Source organism: Mus caroli, chromosome 17 (assembly GCF_900094665.2).
Source record: "Mus caroli chromosome 17, CAROLI_EIJ_v1.1, whole genome shotgun sequence".
Classification (NCBI taxonomy): domain Eukaryota; kingdom Metazoa; phylum Chordata; class Mammalia; order Rodentia; family Muridae; genus Mus; species Mus caroli.
Window position 1 is genome coordinate 52,449,622 of NC_034586.1, and position 26,434 is coordinate 52,476,055.

General features: G+C 40.3%; 1 protein-coding gene across 1 annotated transcript; it reads right to left on the bottom strand.

The window, feature by feature from the left end:
• Nucleotides 1–9,075: 9,075 nt before the first annotated feature.
• On the bottom strand, nucleotides 9,076–25,207 carry LOC110283798 (zinc finger protein 709-like). Its single transcript, XM_021149305.2, has 4 exons — nucleotides 25,013–25,207; nucleotides 12,791–12,917; nucleotides 12,537–12,597; nucleotides 9,076–10,819 (listed from the first exon to the last, which is right to left on the bottom strand). The coding sequence occupies exons 1-4, from the start codon at nucleotides 25,013–25,015 to the stop codon at nucleotides 9,379–9,381; spliced, it is 1,632 nt and encodes a 543-aa protein (XP_021004964.1). The 5' UTR covers nucleotides 25,016–25,207; the 3' UTR covers nucleotides 9,076–9,378.
• Between the last annotated feature and the right edge of the window lie 1,227 nt (nucleotides 25,208–26,434).

Sequence of the window (26,434 nt, forward strand, 5' to 3'; positions counted from 1 at the left end):
AAAAAAAATTCCCTAACCTAATGAGAGAGATGCCCATGAACATACAAGAAGCCTACAGAACTCCAAATAGACTGGACCAGAAAAGAAATTCCTCCTGACACATAATAATCAGAACAACAAATGCACTAAACAAAGAAAGAACATGAAAAGCAGAAAGAGAAAAAAGGTCAAGTAACATATAAAGGCACACCTATCAGAATTAAACCTGATGACATGCGTGGTAGCGCCGCCTTTAATCCCAGCACTCGGGAGGCAGAGGCAGGCAGATTTCTGAGTTCGAGACCAACCTGGTCTGCAGAGTGAGTTCCAGGACAGCCAGGGCTATACAGAAAAACCCTTAAAATAATTAATTTAAAAATGAAAAATTAGTATAATATTTCAATAACAGTACTTTTTCTCCTTTCCTTTTTTTTTTTTTTTTTAGATTACTGCTGTAACTTTTAAGATGAAAATATTTTACTTTTTAAATTAAAACTGAATGAGACTTATAGAGCAGATAAAGAAGCCAACAGAACTGTTGGCTTCCAGGGACAAATCTGTCAAAGGATCCACTCAAATACTAATTCACAACTCCATGTAGTATCCACCTGTAGCTACTTGGGAATCGGCACACTGGAAACTGTTTCTGAAAATGTCTACTCAATTTTTAAATGTGTGTTAAAACAACAAAATAAGTAGGTTGCCATTTCATAGGGACACCATATCCATGGAAAATATGTAAGATGTTTTAACAAGAACCTTCAGGTCAAAATTTATATTCCTTATATTCTGAACATGTCCTTTTTTTCAAGTAATATGCTTTTTTTCTTAGATATTTTCTTTACTTACATTTCAAATGTTATTCCCTTTCCTGGTTTCCCCTCCAAAAATCCCCTATCTCCTTTCTCCCCCTGCTCACCAACACACCCACTCCCCCTTCCTGGTCCTGGCATTCCCCTACAATGGGACATTGAGCTTTCACAGGACCAAGGGTCTATCTTACCACTGATGGCCGACAAGGCTGGAGCCATTGGTCTCTCCATGTGTACTCTTTGGTTGATGGTTTAGTCCCTGGAAGCTCTAGGGTTACTGGTTGGTTCATATTGTTGTTCCTCTTATGGTGCTGCAAACCCTTTCAGCTCGTTGGGTCATTACTCTAGCTCCTCCATTGGGGACCCTGTGCTCAGTCCAATGGTTGGATGAGAGAATCCACATCTGTATTTGTCATACATTGGCAGAGCCTCTCAGGAAACAGCTGTATAAGGCTCCTGTCAGCAAGCATTTGTTGGCATCCACAATTGTGTCTAGGTTTGGTGACTGTATATGTAATGGATCACCAGGTGGGGCGGTCTATGGATGGCCTTTCCTTCAGTCTCTGCCCCACACTTTGACTCTGTATCTCCTCCCATGGGAATTTTGCCCCACCACCACCACCACCACTTCTAAGAAGGATCAAAGTATTCACACTTTGGTCTTTCTTCTTGAGCTTCATGTGGTCTGTGAATTGTATCGTGGGTATTCTGAGCTTCTGGGCTAATATGCACTTACCAGTGAGTGCATACCATGTGAGTTCTTTTGTGATTAGGTTACCTCACTCAGGATGATATTTTCTAGTTCCATGCATTTCCCTAAAAATTTCACAAATTATAGCTGTCTTGTATGAGGCTATGCCAGTGCCTGGCAAATACAGAAGTGGATGCTCACAGTCATCTATAAGATGGAACACAGGGCCCCCAATGGCTAGAGGAAGCACCCAAGGAGCTGAAGGAGTCTGCAACCCTATAGGTGGAACAACAATATGAACTAACCAGTACCCCCAGAGCTCATGTCTCTAGCTGCATATGTAGCACAAGATGGTCTAGTTGGCCTTCACTGGGAAGAAAGGCCCCTTGGTATTGCAAACATGCCCCAGTACAGGGGAATGCCAGGGCCAAAAAGCGGCAGTGGGTGGGTAGGGGAGCGGGGGGAGGGGGGTATAGAGAACTTTCAGGATAGCATTTGAAATGTATATAAAGAAAATAATAAAAAAAAGAATTTCACAAATTTAGTTTTTAATGCTGAGTAGTATTCCATTGCGTAAATGTACCACATTTTCTGTATCCATTCCTCTGTTGAGGAACATCGGGGTTCTTTCCAGCTTCTAAGTATTATAAATAAGGATGCTATGAACATAGTGGAGCATGTGTCCTTATTACATGTTGGAGCATCTTCTGGGTATATGCCCAGGAGTGGTATATTGCTGGCTCCTCAGGTAGTACTATGTCCAATTTTCTGAGGAACCAGCAAACTGATTTCCAGAGTGGTTGCACCAGCTTGCAATCCCAACAATGGAGGAGTGTTCCTCTTTCTCCACATCCTCACCAGCATCAGTAACTCAGTCACCTGAATTTCTGATCTTAGCCATTCTGACTGGTGTAAGGTGGAATCTCAGGGTTGTTTTGATTTCATTTCCCTGATGACTAAGGATGTGTAACATTTCTCTAGGTGCTTCTAAGGCATTCGGTATTCCTCAGTTGAGAATTCTTTGTTTAGCTCTGTACCTCACTTTTTAATAAGGTTATTTGGTTCTCAGGAGTCTAACTTCTTGAGTCTTCTGTATATACTGGATATTAACCCTCTAACAAATGTAGGGTTGGTAAAGATCTTTTCCAAATCTGTTGGTTGACATTTTATCCTATTGACAGTGTCCTTTGCCTTACAGTAACTTTGCAATTTTATGAGGCCCCATTTGTCAATTCTTGATGTTAAAGCATAAGCCATTGGTATTCTGTTCAGGAAATTTTCCCCTATGCCCATGTGCTCGAGGCTCTTTCCCACTTTCTTTTCTATTAGTTCCAGTGTATCTGGTTTTATGTGGAGGTCCTTGATCCACTTGGACTTGAGCTTTGAACAGGGAGATAAGAATGGATCAGTTTGCATTCTTCTCCATGCTAAATGCCATTTGAACCAGCGCCATTTTTTGAAAATGTTGTCTTTTTTCCACTGGATAGTTTAACTCCTTTGTCAAAGATCAAGTGACTATAGGTGTGTAGGTTCATTTCTGGGTCTTCAATTCTATTCCATTGATCTAATTTTTTTTTAATTTTTTAATTGGTTGTTTCACTTGTTTAAATTTCAAATGTTATCCCACTTCCCAGTACCCCTTCCCCCAACCCCTATACCATCCCCCCTCACAACTGCTTGTGTAAGGATGCTCCCCATATGTGTGTTCTTTTGTGAACCCATCCACTCCTGCCTCAACACTAGCATTCCCCTATCCTGGAGAATAGATCCTTCAAAGGACCAAAGGCCTCCCCTTCCATTGATGTCAGATAAGGCAACCCTCTGCTATATATGCAGGTGGAGCCATGGGTCTCTTCATGTGCTCCCTATGGTTAGTGGTTTGGTCCTTGGGAGCTCTGGGGGGTCTGATTGGTTGATATTGTTGTTCTTCCTATAGGGTCACAACCCCATTCAGCTCCTTCAGCCCTTCCCTTAACTCCCCCATTGAAGTCCCCATGCTCAGTCCGATGGTTGGCTACAAGCATCCACATCTGTATTGGTCGTGCTCTGGCAAAGATTCTCAGGAGACAGCTATATAAGTCTCCTGTCAACAAGCACTTCTTGGCATCTGCAATAGTGTCTGGGTTGGTGACTGTATATGGGATGGATCCCTAGGTGGGGCAGTCTCTGGATGGCCTTTCCTTCAGTTTCTGCTCCACTATTTATCCCTGTATTTCCTTTAGACAGGAGCAATTCTGATTCATTATTTTTGAGATGGGTAGGTGGCCCCATCCCTCAACTAGGGGCTGTGCCTAACCTCTGAATATGATCTCTGCAGATTCTCTCAACTTTGTTGGGTATTTCAGCTAATGTTATCTGAGTTCGGTCCTGGGAGCCTCTTGCTTTCCTGGCATCTGGGACTTTGTAGTGGTTACCCCCAGTTCCACACCCTGCCCACACTGCTACATACCTCTATTCAATTTCCTGACCCTCTGTATAGCTCCCCTGTCTCCTCCCCCTAGTATTGTCCCCTTTTTCCCTTCCCCTCCTCTCTCCCTCCCAAGTCCTTCTCTCCCTCTATCTTCCATGATCATTTTGTTCCCCCTTCTAAGTAGGACAGAAGCATTCATACTTTGGTCTTTCCTTCTACTTGAGATTCACATAGTCTGTGAGTTGTATCTTGGGTATTCCAACCTTTTTTCCTAATATCCACTTGTTAGTAAGTACATAGTATGTGTGCTCTTTTGTGACTGGGTTACCTCACTCAGGATATTTTCTAGTTCCATCATTTAGCCTGTGAATTTCATTAAGTCATTTTTTTTAATAACTGAGTGATACTCCATTGTGAAAATGTACCACATTTTCTGTATCTATTCCTCTGTTGAAGGAGATCTGGGTTGTTTCCAGCTGGGTCTTCAGGATGTACTATGTCCAATTTTCTGAGGAACTGCCAAATTGGTTTCCAGAGTGGTTGTGCCAGTTTGCAATTCCACCAACAAATGAGGAGTTTTCCTCTTTCTCCACATCCTCAGCAGTATCTGCTGTCACCTAAGTTTTTGATCTTAGCCATTCTGACTGGTGTCATTTCCCTGATGACTAAGGATGTTGAACATTTCTTTCGGTGCTTCTCAGACATTCAGTACTCTCCAGTTGAAAATTCTTTGTTTAGCTCTGTTCCCCATTATTAAATAGGGTTATTTGGTTCTCTGGAGTCTAACTTCTTGAGTTCTTTGTATATATTAGATATTAGACCTCTATCAGATGTAGGGTTGGTAAAGATCTCTTCCCAGTGTGTGGGCTGCTGTTTTATCCAGATGACAGTGTCCTTTGCCTTACAGAATTTTTTCAATTTTATGAGATCCCATTTGTCTATACTTGATCTTGGAGCCTGGGACATTGGTGTTCTGTTTAGGAAATTTTCTCCTATAGCAATGTGTTTGAGGCTTTTTCTCATTTTCTCATCTATTAGATTCAGTGTATCTGGTTTTATGTGGAGGTCCTGGATCCACTTGGATTTGAAATTTGTACAAGGAGATAAGAATGGATCAATTTCCATTCTTCTACATGCCAGCAGCCACTTAAGCCAGCACCATTTGTTGAATATGCTGTCTTTTTTCCACTGAATGATTTTTGGCTTCTTTGTTAAGTTTACCATAGGTGTGTGGGTTTAATTCTGGGTATTCAATTATATTGCATTGATCTACTTGTTCATATCTGTACCAATACCATGTGGTTTTTATCACTATTGCTACGTAGTAGAGCTTGAGGTCGGGGAAGGTGATTAACCCAGAAGTTCTCTTATTTTTGAGAATAGTTTTAGTTATCCTGGGTTTTTGGTTATTCCAAATGAATTTGAGAACTGCTCTTTCTATGTTTGTGAAGAATTGAGTTGGAATTTTGATGGAGATTGCATTGAATCTGTAGAAGTTCTTGTCATACAGACCTATTACTTGCTTTGTTAGAGTCACACCAAGATATTTTATATTACTTTGACTATTGTTAAGGGTGTCATTTCCCTAATTCCTCAGCCCATTTATCTTTTGAGTAGAGGAAGGCTATTGATTTGTTTGAGTTAATTTTATATCCAGCCACTTTGCTGAAGTTGTTTATCAGCTGAAGGAGTTCTCTGGTAAAATTTTTAGCATTACTTAAGTATACTATCATATTGTTCACAAATAATACCTTAACTTCTTTTTTTCCAATTTGTATCCCTTTGGCCTCCTTTTTTGTCTAATTGGTCTGGTTAAAACATCAAGTACTATTTTGAATAGAAAGGGATAGAGTGGGCAGCCTTATCTCTGATTTTAGTGGGACTGCTTCAAGTTTCTCTCCATTTAGTTTGATGTTGTCTATTGGTTTGCTGTATATTGCTTTCATTATGTTTAGTTATGGGCCTTGAATTTCTTATCTTTCCAAGACTTATAACATTAAGTAGTGTTGTATTTTGTCGAATGGTTTTTCAGCATCCAATGAAATAATCATGTGGGGTTTTTTCCTTTGAGTTTGTTTATATAGTGGATTATGTTGATGGATTTCAGTATATTGAACCATCCCTAATCCCTGGGATGAAACGTACGTGATCATGGTGAATGATCATTTTGATTTGTTCTTGGATTCAGTTTGTGAGAATTTTTTGAATATTTTTACAACAATATTCATAAGGGAAATTGGTCTGAAGTTCTCTTTCTTGGGTCTTGGTGTTGTTTAGGTATAAACAAGTGTGGATTCATAAAATGAATTCTGTAGTGTTCCTTCAGTTTCTGTTTTGTGTAATTGTTTGAAGAGTATTGGTATTATGTCTTCATTGAAAGCCTAATAGAACTGTGCATTAAACCCATCTGGTCCTGGGCTTTTTTTTTTTTTGAGGGGGGGGGAGAATTTTTAATGACTGCTTCTATTTCTTTAGGGGTTATGGGACTGTTGAGATGGTTTATCTCATCCTGATTTAACTTTGATACCTGGTATCTGTCTATAAAAATATTCATTTCATCCAGATTTTCCAGTTTAGGTGTGTATAGGCTTTTGTAGTAGGATCTGATTTTTTTAATTTCTTCAGTTTCTGTTGTTATGCCTCTCTTTTCATTTCTGATTTTGCTAATTTGAATACTGTCTCTGTGCCCTCTGGTTAGTCTAACTAAGGGTTTATCTATCTTGATGATTTTTTTTTCAATAAACTAGTTCCTGGTTTGTTTATTCTTTGTATGGAAAGGCTTGTTTCTACTTGGTTGTTTTTAGTCCTGAATTTGATTATTTCTTGCCATCTACTACTGTTGGTTGTATTTGCTTCTTTTTATTCTAGAGCCTGGATATGCTCTCTAATTTCTTTACAGAGGCAATCAGAGCTATGAGCTTTTCTCTTTGTTCTGCTTTCATTGTGTCCCATACATTTTGGTATGTTGTGTCATTTTCATTAAATTATAAAAAGTATTTAATTTCTTTATTTCTTCCCTTTTATCATGGAGTAGAGTTGTTCAGCTTCCAGTTATATGTGGGTTTTCTGTTGTATCTGTTGTTACTGAATACCAGTCCTAGCCCATTGTAATCTCATAGAGTCCATGAGATTATTTCAATCTTCTTGTATCAGTTGAGGCTTTTTCTGTGACCAATTATACAGTTAATTTTGCAGAAGGTAGCATGAGGTGCTGAGAAGATGTAGTCTTTTGTTTTAGGGTAAAATGTTCTACAGATATTGTTGGGCCCTACTTGGTCTTGGTTTGGACCTTGAAGACAAACCCAAGCCTGGTTCTATTTTCAAGAACAGTCATTCGCCTCCTCTTGTAAAGGACACTGTCAATAGGACAAAAATGGACTTTTGTGTTTCCTCTTTAAGGGCTTTTACCTGTTTACCTGTGTTCTCCTATATTTCTTTGAGTTATTTATGTCCTTCTTAAAGCCCTCTATCATCATCATGAGATGTGATTTAAAATCAGTCTTGCTTTTCTGGTGTTGTGGGGGTAACCAGGGTTCCCTGTGGTGGGAGAACTGGGTTTTGATAATGACAAGTAGCCTTGTTTTCTGTTGATTATGTTCTTGCCCTTGCCCCTCGCCATCTGGATATCTCTGGTGTTAGCTGGTCTTGCTGTCTCTCTGACTGTGGCTTATCCCTCTTGCAAGCCTGTATGTAAATACTCCTGGGAGACCAGTTCTCTCCACAATGAATTTGGGTATGAAGAGCTGTGGCACAGGATCAGCTCCAGGGTGCAGACAGAAACCTGAAGGATCCTGTCCCTGGCTGTTCCTTGGGTCCTGATGACACTGGGCTGGTCCCTCTTGGGCCAGGAATTTGAACAGTGATGGTGTTACCTGTTTTCACATGAGTGCCAGCACTCCTGGGAGACCAGCTCTCTCCTAGTGGTATTTGGGTATGGAGCTCTATGGCACAGGACCAGCTCCAGGTACAGATGGCGACTAGAAGCCCCCAACCCCACTCTTATCTGGTACAATAACATTACTGGTACCTCTATTAATCCATTTTTCTAGGTTTCTACACCCCTGAAATGATTATTCCCCAGGTTTATCTCTACAAACCCAAAGAACTCCTTTATAGCTGGGAGGGAACCAAAAGGGAAGTTTTCATACCTCTGCTCATGGAACTGGGTCTCATGTTTCACTGGGTGCTATGGGAACTGATAGAACAGCATTGTCCAATCACAGCACCTGGCTGGTTGATTTCCAGGCTAAGCTTGACCAGGCTATGGCTTCTACCACAGATAGTCTTGAATCCCTCCAGTGACAGATCACATCCCTCAAAAGACTTGCCTCACGAAACAGGAGAGCTCTGGATTTACTGACAGTTGAACAGATAGGGACATGTATCATTCTGGTGGAGGAAAGCTGTTTCTATGTTAAAAAAAATATGGACTGGTGGAACAAAGCATATGGATGTTTAAAGATCTCCAGCAAATTGCAGACAGTTCTAAGTTTCCATGTGGGAGCATGGAACTGAACCTGGGTCCTCTGGAAGAAGTCAGTGATTTTAACCTCTGAGACATCTTACCAGACTCTTTTGGGGTAGAGGTGGGAAACAGGATCTATCTACATAGCTATGACCACCCTGAAACTCTGTGGACTAGTCTGGCCTTAACTCAAAAAGAGGTCTACCTGCCTGATTCCCAAGTACTGGGATTGCATGTGTACACCACTCCACCCAGCTCAGATGTTTTTAAAATGACCTATCTTTGAATCACAGAATGAAAGACTAATGTAATAAACAGGAACTCTCACTGTACTGAACAATACTTCTAGGAATTTTATAATGTATTAATTACAAATCATGTCCGGTGTTCTTGATATTTTTTGTTAACTTGTTAATTGCATCTCTTTAAAACTCTCATTTTAACTGTGTGCATGTACCTGTGCCGTGCCATACATGTGCCAGTAAGAGGACAATGACAGGTGTCTATTGTCTAGTTACTCTATGTAACTACTAGATAGCAAACTGAGATAGTAAAGTTGGGCGGCAAGTACGCTAAACTGGTAAGTAAACTCATTGGCCCTTATTTCAGTTTCAACAATAATTATGTTATGTACTGGTGTGAGTGTGTGCATATAATTCAAGTGTAGTACTCAGAGAAAAACCTGTATGAGTAATACAGCTATCCAAGAGAATGAAGCTTAGCAGCAACCATCTTTATTCCCTGTTACAATTCTCTGGCTTTCATTTGTGTTTCTGAGAAAATGGTAAGAACAAGTTTTAGGCCTCAGAATAAACTAATAAAATACAAAAGATAATAAATGACAGCATAAATGTCATTTTGAATTGAAAGTAGATTATTCAAATTGACCTGTGTTCATGTATTTTTAGATGACAATACGCCTACAATATGTTAATGATGGAATAGTTCTACTATTCTTAAACACTAGTGAGAGAGCTCAGTGGGGAAAATGAGTGTGGTACCCAAGACTATTCCTCATTTATTAGTTTCCTTGGGGATTTTTTTTGTCAGTATGAATTCTTTTGTGCTCTTGAAGAGTACTGAGACATGCAAAGACTTTGCCACATTGATTACATTCAAAGAGTTTCTCTCCAGTATGATTTCTTTCATGCTTGTGAAGACTACTGAGATATGCAAAGGCTTTACCACACTGATTACATTCATAGGGTTTTTCTCCAGTGTGACACCTTTCATGCCTTTGAAGATGGCAGCAATATGCAAAGGCTTTACCACACTGATTACATTCATAAGGTTTCTCACCAGTATGAGTTCTTTCATGCATGTGAAAACTACTGCTATATGCAAAGGTTTTCCCACACTGATTACATTTATAGGGTTTCTCTCCAGTATGGATTCTTTCATGCATTTGAAGGTGACTGTTACATGAAAAATGTTTACCACATTCATAACATTTATAGGGTTTCTCTCCACTATGAACTCTTCTGTGTATTTGAAGATTGCTGTTACTTGCAAAGTCTTTCCCACACTGATAACATTTATAAGGTTTCTCTCCAGTATGATTTCTTTCATGAATATGAAGACTATTGCGATATGCAAAGGCTTTACCACACTGACTACATTCATAGGGTTTTTCTCCAGTATGAATTCTTTCATGCCTTTGAAGATTACTGTTAGATGAAAAGGCTTTACCACATCGATTACATTCATAGGGTTTCTCTCCAGTATGAATTCTTTCATGCTTGTGAAAATGACTTTTATATGCAAAGGTTTTCCCACATTGATTACATTCATAGGGACTCTTTCCAGTATGAATTGTTTCATGAACTTGAAGATAACTGGAATACGAAAAAGCTTTACCCCATTGGTTATATTCATAATTTTTTTCTGTAGTATTAGTTCTACCTACTTGATGATGATTGTAAAATGCAAAGGATTTATCCCCTTGATTACATTCAGAGTATTTCATTTCCAAATGAGTTCTTCGGTGTGGCTGTAAAGAGGATTTACCATATTGATTCCACACATAGAGGTCCTCTTCATTATAGGCCGTCTTCTGTATTTGAAGATACCTGGGATGGGTTAAGCTTTTACTACTTGGCTCACATTTATCACTTCCTTTTCCCATATGAGTTTGGTCATGTCTCTGAAGAAAACAAGAAGAACTGAGAGCTTTACCACACTGACTGCATTCATAACATTTTCCTATAGTGTGAGTCACACTACATGTGCAAAGTGAACCAGGACAGACAGGAGGCTTTCCACTTTCCTTGTCCGCAGAGGGCTTTTCTCCAGTGTCAGTATTTTGATGTATTCCCACTGAAGTTGGAAAACCAAGGACTTGTAAACTTGTATCACATTCACCTCCTCTTCTCATAAAGGGGGTGACTACGTATCTTCTAATTGTTATAGGAAAGAGATTGGTACACTGCTTCTTTCCATATGCAGAGGGACAGTTGATACACCTATTCAAGGAAGAATAAGAAATAAAAGATGTTCATGTTCAAACACTTTAACCTTTTGTTCCTCAGAGACATGTGTTTAGGGATTCAAATTTCTCTATCACAACACTGTTGGAATTTGGCTTATTGCTTGTATTAATTGGGTTCCCAAAATTACACAGGAATTTGCACATCTGCATGTAGGACACTGAGGGTCCCTGCCCCCAGTTGGCTTTGGTTGGTAAATAAAGTTGCCTGTGGCCAATGGCTGGGCAGAGAAAGAGGCAGTACTTTAGGATTCCCAGCCACGCCCCCCACCCCAAAAAAACAAAACAAAAACAATACACAAGAGAGTGAAAAAGGTGCCATGCTGGGGAAGGAAAAGGTCCAGGCCTGAGAAGTGTAGGACAGAGAGACAGAGAGACTGCCAACATGTAAGCATTGGTAATTTGGGCCCCGGAGGGCTGTTGGCCTGCGTCTGGGGTAGCAAAGATGGAATATAGATTTTAGTAAGTAATAACTCAAGAGTATTAGAGGGGAAGTATTAGCAACATGGAAGTTTGGGAATAGCCCAGCTGTTGAGCTATTTAAAGCATATTAAAATAAAAGACTGTGTGTGTGTGTGTGTGTGTGTGTATGTGTGTGTGTGTGTGTGTGTGTGTGTGTGTGTATGTGTGTGTATGTGTGTGTATGTGTGTGTCTTTCACTCAAGAATCCAGACCATTGGTAGCAAGGAATGCGCACACCACCGCCAGGGAGACTAGAATGGATTAATCAACTAATGCTGCACAATACCTTGATTCTCACAAACTTGCCCTTCTCACTATACTATGGTACATCACTACAAGTATATGAGTAATATTAGCTTCACTATGGGCAATTTGCTTATAACAGGTCTTAGACATATCTAAGCATAATGTTTTTATACACTGTGTGAAATTTACCCTTGTGTTATTCAAATGATGATTTCTCTGCCCTATATCTTGTTTCAATCTAGACAATCCAGACACAGCATTGTAATGCTTATATCTAGAATCTCCTGTCTCAAGTTTGGGTAAACAGTTCTTAGAATTTATTCTCTGCCTTGTCTATAAATGCTGATCACTCAGTGGCTGGGCAGAATAGAGAATAGGGTGGCATATCCACCAACGGAAGAAGGAAAAAGGTAGAGAAGGAGATTCAGATCATGGAGGAAGAAGGAGGATTTGGAACCATGAAGGAGTATAAAGAGCCAGATAATATACAAGTATCATGGAATAGGTCTGGGAGGTAGCTAGATTAGCACAGAAAGTAAAAGTAGATCATTTAATTGGTCAGCTATTGATGTACATTTTTAAATACTGGTTTATTTGTGTGATTACTGGGAACTAACAAAAAGTAAATAAATATATCTGTCAGATTAATTCATTGCTAACATTTATATTAAGAATAACTCATCTACAGACAAATATACATTAATCCCAAATCAATGTGTATGCTTTTTCTGTGTAAAACTGAGTGAAAGGACACTTCAATAACATGGTTCTCACATGGCTATGATTAAATTTGTGACATCTATTAACGCCTTGTTTTCTTTTCTTGTTTCTTAAAGGAATACCTTGCAAATGCTGATTGACTACCTGACCGTGAAGTATGTGGTGATGTGAGAATTTAATACTCCTCATAAAGCTGTGCTTGTTTACATGTTTTCATTAAAATTTCTTCAGAAGCACATATGTATCAGCTTGCACATGAAAATTACCTTCCATGTCTTCCAGAACTTTGACAATATTCTTCATTATCGTGGTTGTTCCATTTGTAGCCTAAAATACAGTACCAGAAAATGTATATTACTGGAAATTATGTAAAATTTAAATTATTATATTCCGTGAGCCTTAGAACAATGGCTGACTTATACACACTCTCTCTTTCACAATTAAAATCACAGAAAAGAAAAAAAATCTCTAAGAAAGTCTCCCTTTAAGTTAAAAAGTAAAGGAAAATGCACATAATTACCTATACAAGTAAGGTTCCAGTAGGTTTCCAGCATCACATCCTTGTAGAGACTCTTCTGAGAAGGATCCAGCAAAGCCCACTCTTCCCGAGAGAAGTTCACATGCACATCCTCATAGGTCACTGCATCCTAAAGTACAACATATCCATGTATGTATATATACGGTATATATGTAAGTATGTAAAGTATATATACATATGTAATAGAACTGGTGAGACTGAAGGTATTGTGAATGTACACTTCACTGAAAATATATTTACATAATCCTGTGTGCTTGACATATTAATTTCATGTCACAGAATTTCAAATGCAATCACCAACTCATTTCAGAAGGAAACAGAAAAGGAGAATCACACCTCTCATTTTTGTGCAAACTGAGTAAGATATGGCATACTAACATATAAAAAGAAACATGCAAACAGAACAGCATGATTAAGGATATATCAGCAAAACTATATCAAAATTACTTGTCAGGAGCCATCATAGGACAAGCCAATAACTAGCAGGTGATCTTCCTGAAATGACCACCTTAAATTAACCTTGACAGTGAAACTCTGAAAGGCAAGACCCAGGAGAAAATCATTTTAAAAGATTCCTGCTATTAATATGTTTCCCCTGTTATTATGAAGCATATATATTATAATTACTAGGCATTAGTCCACCCCTTTTGAGCACATCTGCAGATCTATGAAGATGTACTGTCTTGCCATGAAGCTATATGGACAAATAGATGATTTCTTAATTCTTAATGATGACCCTATAAGAATTCCTAAAATTATATCAGTATTTATTAAGCTCTTTTATAGTGCAACTGCTATTAGATCCTTTTCTGATAGTCAAAACTGCAATGACAACTCTGCCAGTCTCCCATATATCACCAGTTAATTGCTTCTAGATAGTAACCAGACTTTCTCAGAGCACATTCCAAGAGGTTGTAAAACAACTAACCAAAGGTCTAAAAAGGGAACTAATGATTTATTATAGGTGCTAGGACAGAAGATAAAATATTGACTGGGTTTATCTATATAAAACTTCACTAATAACTTAGTTATGGATTTTAACTTTCAATGAGCCTGTGGAGCTATGACAGGTGATGAATGTTTGGCCAGATAATTACACCTAATGAATGTTCATGTAAACATTCACTGTTGTAAACTTCTTAATTGATTTATGATTTGAAGTTTATGTGTGAACTTGTGATGAACTTTTTACCATGTGATCATATATTCTGAAAAAGTGCTGAGGACAAAAGAGAAGAGTCTGGGGAACTGAGCTGAGGAGAATTGTTTTAGAACTCTTTTTAGACAGAGCTGAACTCAAAAATTTAGAAGTATAAGCATAGCTTTGAGAGAAAAGGCATTGTGAGTAAGAACATTATTGTGACATCTAAGCAGGAGGAGAGAGAGATTAGAAGGAGAATGCAGAGTAGAATAACTTAGAAACTATAGGTAACATTAAAAAAAATTAAGAGAGCAATGTGTAGGATGCAGAGGGAGAGAGGAAAAAAGAAGCTGTAGAGAGAGCAGAAGGAGCAGGCAGGCTTCTCCTTGCCATAGGGCAGAACAGGTCTTTTCTTAATAACAAGGTTTTATTGGTTTCATTAAAAGAAACAAAGCTTTCGTTTTACACACTTGGCTTTAATTCATTTAGCATTAAAAAGGTAGAAGCTTTTCTTTCTCTATGCAATAAATACTAGAGCTCATTTTTTATCCAGAATGAGGGAGTTCTTTCTGCACTGGTGCTTGGTCTTTTGCTCCAAATGCATATGTAACTATGGATGTGTGTTTGTGAGTATGTAACTGTGAGAATATATGCAAACTGGGACCACCTGGTTTGAATGGAAATCTACAAATGCACATGCATGAATCTGTATGTGAATTTATGTATTTATGCATATTTGTTTATATAAAAGTTTTTCCTTCTGCAAGCATTATTCTCTTCTCCTGGTTCAGTAGAAGTTTATTGCTCCAAACTTCCTCCTAACCTGACAAGCAAGAGGCATCTGGACAAAAAGGAAAAGACTCTAGCAATTAATCCTTTTCTTAATCTCCTGCTGTTTTAGGATGAGGTGCTAGGTACCAGAGACTGCAGTTTCTTGCCTCAGAGGAACACAGAAGACAGATCAGCTACAATAGCAAAGTAACTTAGACTTAGATAAGTAAACTTTTTATTACCATACAGCAACCCTAAAATAAATATCTAGTAAAACAAAACCTTACCCTCTGCCGACACTCTTCCCCCTCCACTGCCTCAAGAAGAACCAACAAGAAAGAAGATCCCACCAGGGCTGGCCCTGGCAACTACTAACTTCAAAAACCAATGAAAACGTTTAGAATGTTCACCTTTTTCCAGCCCTCAGGAAGCAAAGACAAATGAATCTCTAAGATTTCCAGGCCACCCAGGTCTACAAAATGATTTTAAGAACAGCCAAAGGGACATAATGAAACCTTGTCCCAAAGAAACATACACAACACACACAAAAAAAAGATAGAAAGCACACAGGGGCTCACTCAAAAATTCCTGCAAAGAGTTAAACATTCACTCCAGAAATATACTTGTCTATCAGAAAACTGGAGTGACCCTATATAAACTTTAAGGGTAAATAATATTCCTATGAAAAAATTCACTTTTAATAAATTACTGACTGACAGATCGAAGAGTTCTCAGAAAGGTTAGTAAAATAAATAATTATCCTGGGGGGAGATCAACAATACCACAAAAAAAACAAATAAATAAAAATAAAGGCTATATACAGATGACTCTTCAACAAAGGTCACTGTTTGCCTTTGCAGAGGACCTGGAACAAGTGAGCCTCAGCCCTCACTTTGAGGCTCTCAATCATTCCTGACTCTAGACCAAGACAATCTAATGCTTTCTTCTGAGTTCAGTGAACACCAGTGAACTATGTTTATATCCATAAACATAGGCAAAAGACTCATGCACATACTTTAGAAATTAAAAATATACAGAAGGGTAGGGAGAATGTTATACACCTGCAAGCCAATCATTCTGGAGATCAGTATTAATATCATGCATGCATACCATCCTGGTGTAAAGTATTATACCTTCTGCCAAAAATCTTAAGTCAAGATGTGGGTAAAGCTCAGCACAATAACAATTGCTAAACATGTAGAAAACCTAATTCCATAAAAATATCAGGCTAGAAAATGGCTTCTCAAGGAAAAGCAACTGCTGATATTTACCATACATTAGTTAGGAATAAAGTCTAGATTGTAAGGCTTTATAAAAACAGCCTGCTCAGTTTCAACCACACAAAGAAGACAAGTGTAAAGACATCATCATACCTGGGAAAGTTTTCATTCAAACCATCACATTTTCACACAAGTCCTGATACATTCTGTCTTAGGGTTCTATCACTGTGAAGAGACACCATGACAAAGGTAACTCTAATAAAAAGAAAGCATCTAATTGGAGCTAGTTTCCACTTTCAGAAGTTCAATCCATTATTATCATGGCAGGAAGCATGGCATTCTACAGGCAGACATGATGCTAAAAGAGCCAAGAATTCTACATTTTAATACAAAAACAACCAATCTACATGCCTCCTAAATGCTGGGATTAAAGGCATGTACCACCACACTGGGACCTAAGCTTTTCTTTACTTGGAACTTGTTCTGTACAAGGCTGGCCATCAACTCAGAGATCTGCTTGCCTCTGAATCCTGAAATTAAAGGTGTGTATCACCACACCTAGACCTAAGCTTTTCTTTAATTCCTTTTCACAAGATCTTTATAAGTTCTGGATTGTAGTTCATTCTTGATATAGTCAAGTTGACACCTGAGAATAGCTATCACAATCCATCCCTTATCAATTTGATACACAACTATATCTCCTTATATCCAAATGAATACTGTAATGATCTGAACACCAACACCACCAACACCCAGAATAACTGTAGCCATTTTGTTACACACCTGCCAGCTATTTCATATTGCTGCTGTAACATGCCTGTCAGTCACTGACACTGAAAAGTGACTTAGTTCAAGGACAAGCTGACCACATACCCTATTTTGTTCTCAATGTTCTATATGAGGTTTGCTAATCTGAAAAAAATCCACAAAGTTTTACATAGGACCTTTAAATCAAAGGTCAATATGAACTATTATGTCTAAAATGGCTTGAGTCAGAGCTGAACACTAGGCAATCCTTCTTGCACCTACATATTAGCTCACTATGGTTTTCATGGCTGACACTGAGGAATGCTACTAATAAGCCAAAAAGTTATCATTATAATACACATCCTCTGTTATCTCAATGTTCTGAAATTCCCCTGTTCACCACCCATCCACCACCCCTGTACCTTACTCAAGACCAATCAGCTAAAAGGTTAGCTGGTAATATTTTGCCTAGTAAACCAACTGCTCCCCTCTTTGCCCTTTTAACTTTCGAACCTGTTTTTTCCAATTTAAAAAAAAAAATCTACTCTGAGAGCAGACTAGTAGTGCAATTAGGTTCCTGAGTCCTTTTTATGGTCCTGGATATCCAGTATTAACTGTGTGCATTCAATAAACTATTCTTGCTTAACTGAGATCGGTGTTTGTTTGGATTGAGTGGCAATTCCTGAAACTCAACAAATACAATATCCATGTTCTAATATCACTTAACATAAATAACTATCCCTTGTTCAACTGCAAAGATATAAACAATAAGCTTAGCTGGGTGGGATCTTGACTCAAGATCACCACTGCCTTAATTCCATTTAATAATCTTGAACACAGGATTTAGCTCCATCTCACTTCCTGATTCCCATTTACTCCTGCAACCATACATTTCTTATTCTCCCTTTCTAAGCTTGCTACTCTTGTTGAAATGTTCCTCATAAGAGTGAGCCACAGAGACTGGTTCCTTCTGGTCTGGGCCAGTACCCTGAGCAGACCTAGGAGCAAACAGCACAGCCAGTCCCAAAACACCCAGAGGAAGCTCCACTAGCAGGCGCTCTAACACTCCCAGGATCATAAGATCAGAGGTGAGGAGGATACAACATTTGCCCCAACACCAGAAGTAACTGTGACCAGCAGGACCCAGGCACCCAGGAACTCTACCCGACCAGTGGCATGGGTTCCTTCCCATCAGGGCTGGTGCCCTAAGCAGACCTTGGGCCCGAACTCTGCAGCCAGTCCCACAACACCCAGAGGAAGATCCACTCCCAGGCACTCTTAACACATGGAGGAAGGACCACAGGATCTCAGGATCTCAGGATCCCAGGATCCCAGGCACTTGGTCATACCAGGATCTCAGGGACCCAGAGACAGCTTGACTCCCAGGAACTCTGACACACCCAGCATCTCAGGATCAGAGGATCCCAGAATCACAGGATCACAGAGACAGCTGAACTCTGAGAAGTACTGACACAACCAGGATCAAAGGAAGGCCAAGCTCCAGTCATATATTGACAGCAGGTAGCACTAGAGATAATCAGATGGCAGGAGGCAAACATAAAAACATAAGCAACAGAAACCAAGGTTACTTGGCATCATCAGAACATAATACTCCCACCATAGCAAGTCCTGGATACACCATCACATCAGAAAACCAAGATTCTGATTTAAAATCACTTCTCATGATGATGATAAAGGATGTTAAGGACATGAATAACTCCCTTAAAGAAATACAAGAGAACACAGATAAACAGCAAGAAGACCTTAAAGAGGAAACAAAAAATCCCTTAAAGACTTACAGGAAAACACAATCAAACAGGCAAAGGAAATGAACAAAACCATCCAAGATCTAAAAATGGAAATAGAAACAATAAAGAAATCACAAAGGGAGACAACCCTGGAATTAGAAAACCTAGGAAAGACATCAGGAGTTATAGATGTAAGCATCACCAACAGAATACAAGAGATAGAAGAGAGAATATCAGGTGCAGAAGATACCATAGAAAACATTGACATAACAGTCAAAGAAAATGCAAAAAGCAAAAGGAAACATCCAGGAAATCCAGGACACAATGAGAAGACCAAACCTAAGGATAATAGGTATAAAAGAGAGTGAAGATTCCCAAATTAAAGGGCCAGCAAATATCTTCAACAAGATTATAGAAGAAAACTTCCCTAATCTAAATAAAGAGACACCCATGAACATACAATAAGCCTACAGAACACCAAATAGACTGGACCAGAAAAGAAATTCCTCCCATCACATAATAATCAAAACACCAAATGCACTAAACAAAGAAAGAATATTAAAAACAGTAAGGGAAAAAAGTCAAGTAACATATAAAGGCAGACCTATCAGAATTCTTACCAGAGACTATGAAAGTCAGAAGATTCTGGGCAGATCTCATACAGACCCTAAGAGAACACAAATGCCAGCCCAGGCTACTATACCTAGCAAAATTCTCAATTACCATTGATGGAGAAACCAAGATATTTCATAACAAAGCCAAATTTACACAATATCTTTCCATAAATCTAGCCTTACAAAGGATAATAAATGGAAAACACCAAGACAAGGAGAGAAACTACAACCTAGGGGGAAAAAAGCAAGAAAGTAATCTTTCAACAAACCCAAAAGAAGATAGGCACACAAACATAATTCCACCTTTAACAACAAAAATAACAGAAAGTCACAATCAGGGCTGGAGAGATGGCTCAGCGGTTAAGAGCACTGACTGCTCTTCCAGAAGTTCTGAGTTCAATTCCCAGCAACCACACAGTGGCTCACAACCATCTGTAATGGGATCAGATGCCCTCTTCTGGTGTGTCTGAAGACAGCTACATTGTATTCACAAACATAAAATAAATAAATAAACCTGAAAGAAAGAAAGAAAGAAAGAAAGAAAGAAAGAAAGAAAGAAAGAGTCTTAGGGTTTTACTGCTGTGAACAGACACTATGACCAAGGCAAGTCTTATAAAACACAACATTTTTTTTATTTATTTATTTATTTATTTATTTTTAATATTTTTTATTACATATTTTCCTCAATTACATTTCCAATGCTATCCCAAAAGTCCCCCATAGCGCCCCCCACTTCCCTACCCACCCATTCCCATTCTTTTGGCCCTGGCATTCCCCTATATTGGGGCATATAAAGTTTGCAAGTCAAATGGGCCTCTCTTTCCAGTGATGGCCGACTAGGCCATCTTTCGATACATATGCAGCTAGAGACAAGNGCTCCGGGGTACTGGTTAGTTCATCATGTTGTTCCANNTATAGGGTTGCAGATCCCTTTAGCTCCTTGGGTANTTTCTCTAGCTTCTCCATTGGGAGCCCTGTGATCCATCCAATAGCTGACTGTGAGCATCCACTCCTGTGTTTGCTAGGCCCCAGCATAGTCTCACAAGAGACAGCTATATTTGGGTCAAAACACAACATTTAATTGGGGCTAGCTTACAGGTTCAGAGGTTCAGTCCATTACTGTGGGAAGCCAACTCCAAGATGGCGCCAGTTTCCGGTTGCCGTTGTCATAAACAACACCACTGCGCAGGCGTCAATTCGAATTTGGCGCCAACCCCTCCCGAGCGGGTGCATGCAAATTGGGTGCCAGCAGACTGACCAATCCCAGGGGGCCATGGAACCTTCTCCTGTGCTGGGGTGCACATAAGCAGGGCTCCCTGGGCGCCCGGGGTCCCCGTAGAAGCATCGAGGCGTTCCTGCAATAAAGGCTGTTGAAAAGAATCCAACTGTGTTGTGTCATTCTTGCTGGTCGAGAGCAGATGCGACATATGGTGGCCCGTATGGGGACCCGAGGATCTCATGGATTCAGAACTCCAGCTGAAGAACAGCGGTACTGGTAAGTCTCCCAAATTGATCCCCGGGTTTAAGGGGGATATGTTTTTCTCGCCCATAGACCCAGTGTGGGTAGCTCTTATTATCCTTGTTGTTTCGTTTTCTGTAATTTGTGGCCTCTGCTTTTGTTTGACAGAAGCAGTTAAGACAGGTCAGAAAATTCTTACAGAACAACAAGAAAGCATGTCAGAAGAGGACAAAGAGCATATGAGCAAGAGAAAGAAAAAAGGCAAGAAAGAAAAAGGAAAAGAAAAGGGAGGAAAAATAAAAGGAATCAGTGATAAAGAAAAGGAAATAGTGAAGATATATTCCTCTTTAAAGGATTTAAGTTTATCAAGCTCCACTTCCAGTGACTCGGAGCTTAGCAAAGATGATGAAGCTGACCTAGAGGAAGAGGCAGCTCGGTATGAGCAGGAAAGATATGACCCTGGAACCAAGCCAATGAAAAGGGGAGCATCGGCTAATAAAAGAACAAAACCGAAAGTGCCAACAGCTCCACCTTACAACCCTGATTACACAGGAAAAAAGGAATCCGCTAGGGCTGTTAGACCAGGTACCTCCTTCTACCCAGAGGTGTGGAAAGAAATAGGATTAACCTTTCCGGTTTTAGTTGATGGACACCCGAGCGAGTGCATGCAAATTGGGTGCCGGCAGACTGACCAATCCCAGAGGGCCACGGAGCCTTCTCCTGTGCTGGAGTGCATATAAGCAGGGCTCCCTGGGCACCCGGGGACCCCGTAGAAGCATCAAGGCATTCCTGCAATAAAGGCTATTGAGAAGAATCCGACTGTGTCGTGTTGTTCTTGCTGGTCGAGAGCAGATGCGACACATTATCTTCAAGGTGGGAGCATGGCAGCATCCAGGCTGTCATGACACAGGCAGAGCTGAGAGTTCTATGTCTTCATCCAAAGTCAGCTAGTTGGAAGACTGACTTCCAGGAAACTAGGGTGAGGATCTTATGCCCACACCCACAGTGACACACCTATTCCAACAAGGCCACACCTCCAGATGGTGCCACTCCCTGGTCCAAGAATATACAAACCATCACAGAAAGAAAGTCACAATCACTTTTCCTTAATATCTCTTAACATCAAAGGACTCAATTCCCCAATAAAAAGACATAGACTGACAAACCGGATACATAAACAGGACCCAGCATTTTGCTGCATACAGGAAACTCACCTCAGTGACAAAGGCAGACACTACCTCAGAGTAAAAGGTTGGAAAACAATTTTCCATGCAAATGGTCCCAAGAAACAAGCTAGAGTCTCCATTCCAATACGGAGTAAAATCAACTTTCAACCAAAAGTTATCAAAAAGGATAAGGAAGGACACTTCATACACATCAAAGGAAAATCTACCAAGATGAATTCTCAATTCTGAACATCTATGTTCCAAATGCAAGGGCACCCACATTCATAAAGGAAACATTACTAAAACTCAAAGCACACATTGCACCACACACAATAATAGTGGGAGACTTCAACAGCCCACTCTCAGCAATGGACAGATCATGGAAACAGAAACTAAACAGAGACACAGTGAAACTAAAAGAACTTATGAGCCAAATGGATCTAACAGATATTTATAGAACATTTAATCCTCAAGCAAAAGAATATACCTTATTCTCAGCACCTCGAGGTACCCTCTCCAAAATTGACCATATAATAGGTCACAAAACAGGCCTCAGATATAAGAAGATTGAAATAATCCCAAGCACCCTATCAGATCACCACAGACTAAGGCTGGTCTTAAATACCAACAAAAACAATGGAAAGCACACATACACATGGAAGCTGAACAATGCTCTACTCAATGATAACTTAGTCAAGGAAGATATAAACAAAGAAATGAAAGACTTTTTAGAATTTAATGAAAATGAAGAACATCATACCAAAATTTATGGGACACAATGAGAGCAGTGGTAAGAGGAAAACTCATAGCTCTAAGTGCTTCCAAAAGGAAACTGGAGAGAGCTTACACTAGCAGCTTGACAGAACACCTGAAATCTCTAGAACAAAAAGAAGCAAATACACCTAAGAGGAGTAGACAACAGAAAATAATCAAACTCAGGGCTGTAATCAACCAAGTAAAAACAAAAAGAACTATACAAAGAATCAACAAAACTAAGACCTGGTTCTTTGAGGAAAATCAACAAGATAGATAAACCTTTAGCCTGACTAACCAGAGGGCACAGAGATAGTATCCAAATTAATAAAATCAAAAATGAAAAGAGAGACATAACAGCAAAATATATCTTAAAATAATTATTCTGCTTGTTGAATATTAACAATTGAAAATATTAAAATCATGTTCTACCAAAAAAAAAAAAAGTGAGCCACAGGATAAAGTCTAAACTAGGCTGTTTTTGAAGCGTCCTTTGTCAATGCATTTAATCTAAATCTCTTTACCTTAGCCTCAGGCAGACTCTTGAGACAAGGGCAAAAAAGAAGTCATATTCTTCACCAAAATATCACAAGAGCAAATTCTAGGTAACATAGGAAAGTTCTTTCTCTTTGAAAGCTCTTGAGCCAGGCAGGCCACCAGAATTCAATTCACCCTCAGCACTGATGTCATCCATATTTCTGCTAGGATGGCCCATTAAGCTCCACTTAAAGTACAGAGATCCAGTCCATTATCATCATGGCAGCTTTACAAACCCAAAGATCCAAAATTTGAATTCATCCAAACAAAAGTATGGATAGGCCTATCACAGCAATACCCTAGTCCCTGGTACCAACTTCTCTCTTAATTAGGGTTTTATTGCTGTGAAGAGACACCACAACCAAAGCAATTTGTATAAAAGGAAACATTTAACTGGGGCTGACTTACAGTTTCAGAGATCCAGTCCATTATCTTCATGGCAGAAAGCATGGCAGCCTGCAGGCAGACAGGCGCTAGAGGAGCTGAGAGTTCTAAACCTTGATCCAATTGCAACCAGGAGGAGACTTTCTTCCACAGGCAGCTAGGAAAAGGCTCTCTACACTGGGTGAAGCTTGAGCTGTAGCAGACCGTAAAGCCTACCCTCTTAGTCACACTCTTCCTCTAACAAGGCCACACCTCCTCCGATGAGGCTCTAACCTCCTAATAGTGCCACTTCCCACGGGCCAAGCATATTCAAACCACCACAGGCTCCTAGTCTAGCAATAATTCAAAATGCATTTATTCTCATTTCAAAGATCTCCATATTATATCACAGTCCCAACATTTGAAATGTCTAAAGTTTCATCGAATACTAAGGGCAATCTCTTGACTTTGACATCATATAAACTCAAAATGTACAAATTCTATAAATCAAAATAAACACAAAGTATAACTTCTCAACATGCAAGGGCTCAGAATACACTTTTCCTTTACAAAGAAGAAAAGATTGGACCAAGGCAACCCTGTGGAGCATAAATCAAATCATATAGGCAATGAGAATAAGAGCATTTTTGTGACATCTGAAGAGGAAGAGAGAGCAAGATTAGAAGGAGAATAGAGAGTGGAATAACTTAGAAACTATAAGTAACATAAAAAAATAAAAATAAAAACACTATGAGAGCAATGTACAGAATGCAGAGGGAAGAGAAGAAAAAAAAAAGAGCTGCAGAGAGCAGAAGGAGCAGGCAGACTTCTCCTTACCATGGGACAGAACAGGTTTTTTCTTACTAACAAGGAAGGTTTGGTCTTACTAAATAAAAAGAACAAAACTTTACTCCTCTACACTAACTCCTCTGGAGGGGTTACAGGCTTCCTTAAAATAACCTTCCCTAACATGTCTAAGAAGAAATTAAACAATTGGAGACCAGCAAACTCAGGTTTAAGTATGTATCTTTTCTCTGATTGCTCGCTATTATCCCTTGTTTCCCTCCCAACCCAGTTCTCTCAGAGAACCGGGGAAACCTGCCTGCAAAGTACTTCCTGGGAAAGAATAGAGATCAACAGAACACGAGAGGAAATTTAGAAAGAAAAAAATATATACAACTAAAATAGAGTAAATGTTGATGAATGAAGGCAGGAAAACCAGTGAGCCTGGCCTTACTAACACAGGTGACTGGACCGCCAAGGCATCTACAAGCCTGTGTCGATGACAAACACTTTGCATCTGCACAGAGTTAACTGCGGACGGATCCTACACCTGAACGTCAGGTGCCAAGTACAGAACTTGTAGAAGGCACCGGAGAAACTAGGGTTCTGCGAGTCAGCACATCTGCCTTCCCTGGACACAGGAAAAGCAGCTGAGACGCTCACTGCATGGTGACGTCAGCAACAAGGTGTTTTCACTCCAGGACCCGCGCCCCACACTCTGCGCAGGCGCAGCCCGGGATCGAAGTCAGACGTCCCGCCTCCGCTCCGGAGGTGCAGGGACCTCAGGTGAACAACGCAATCACGCCGGGCGGCGAGTCTGGCCGCCGGTTCCCGCACCCCGGGACGAACCCCACACAGTCTCCCGCGGCTCCTCCCCGCGTGGGGACGGCGGCCCCGCTCACCATGGCGTGGAGCCCGAGCTCGCCCCGCTCTCCTCACAGCTCCCGGCAGCGGGTGGCAGACCAGGATACGGAACCACAAGAGCCTCCCTCAGACCCGAGCCCGAACCTTTAGTATTGGGGAACGGAAGTGCTCTCCCCATTCTGGCTAGCGGATCCACCTGGAGATCGTGATTGGCTAGTGAGGCATGAGTGACAGCTCCCCTAGTCATGGAGGGCTGTGAAGTGTCACAGCACAGTTGTTCCCAGCCCTGGCCTCCGCTCAGGCACAGAACTGTCCCAGACCCGGAAAGAATGACATTGCCATAGAACTTGCGCCTGTTAGGGTACAGGCAGATCCACAAGCCTACTCTTGGGGACCTAACAGAGACTTCTGTCATCATAGACTGCCATCACCTGCTGACGCCACCAGGCGCGCCTGGTCTGTTTCAGGATGAATGTATCCACCCACCAGCCACCGGAGCTCTCTCCCTACTTGGCAGGCCATCTCTCTGTTCCCGGTGTGCGCTTCTTTCTCTCTCTGCCTGTCATATGTCCACTTCTCTGCCTCTATCCCTTCCCCAGGACCTCACTCCCCCAACTCCCACCCCCAATAAAGCTTTTTTACACCAGATGCATGGTGTAATTTCTCAGGACACACTTCGGCTCGATCTGCCAAAGCTACTTCACCTCACTCCATTATGTTTCCTAACAGCAGGACTACACAGTCGTCCCTGCTCTGCTGCACTCAGGAGGCTCTTTAATCTAGGCACAAAGTCTCTAGCATACACAGATCACTAAACAATCCCAAGTGGAGTGATCCACCTGCCTCACAGCCGAAAGGGCACCCAGACTATCCAGGTCAAATTTAAACCTCCTGGTTGATATTCACCAGGCATCATCCATTTTTAAAAAGACTCATCTAAATTGTTCACACTTCCTTCAGCTAAACACTGGTAGCCAAAACACTAACACATTCCCAGCCTTTAGTGGTTGCACTGGCTCATCATGCCAGCACTTGGGAAGTGGAGTCAGGACACCAAAAGTTTAAGCCTAGTAATTCTAGGACAGCCAGGGAGGATACACAAAGAAATCCTGTCTCAAAAAAAAAAAAGTTTAAACCAGTTTGGTCTATGAACCCAAACACCAACTATTCTGGCCCCCAAAGGGAGGTGACCAGGGTGTGATCAAGTGACTATAGGTGTGTGGGTTCATTTCTGGGTCTTCAATTCTGTTCCATTGATCTACCTGCCGGTCTCTATGCCAATACCATGCAGTTTTTATCACTATTGCTCTGTAATACAGCTTGAGGTCAGGGATAGTGATTCCCCAGAATTTCTTTTATCATTGAGAATAGTTTTCATTATCCTGTTTTGTTTTGTTTTACTTTTTTTGTTATTCCAGATGAATTTGCAAATTGCTCTTTCTAACTGTATGAAGAATTGA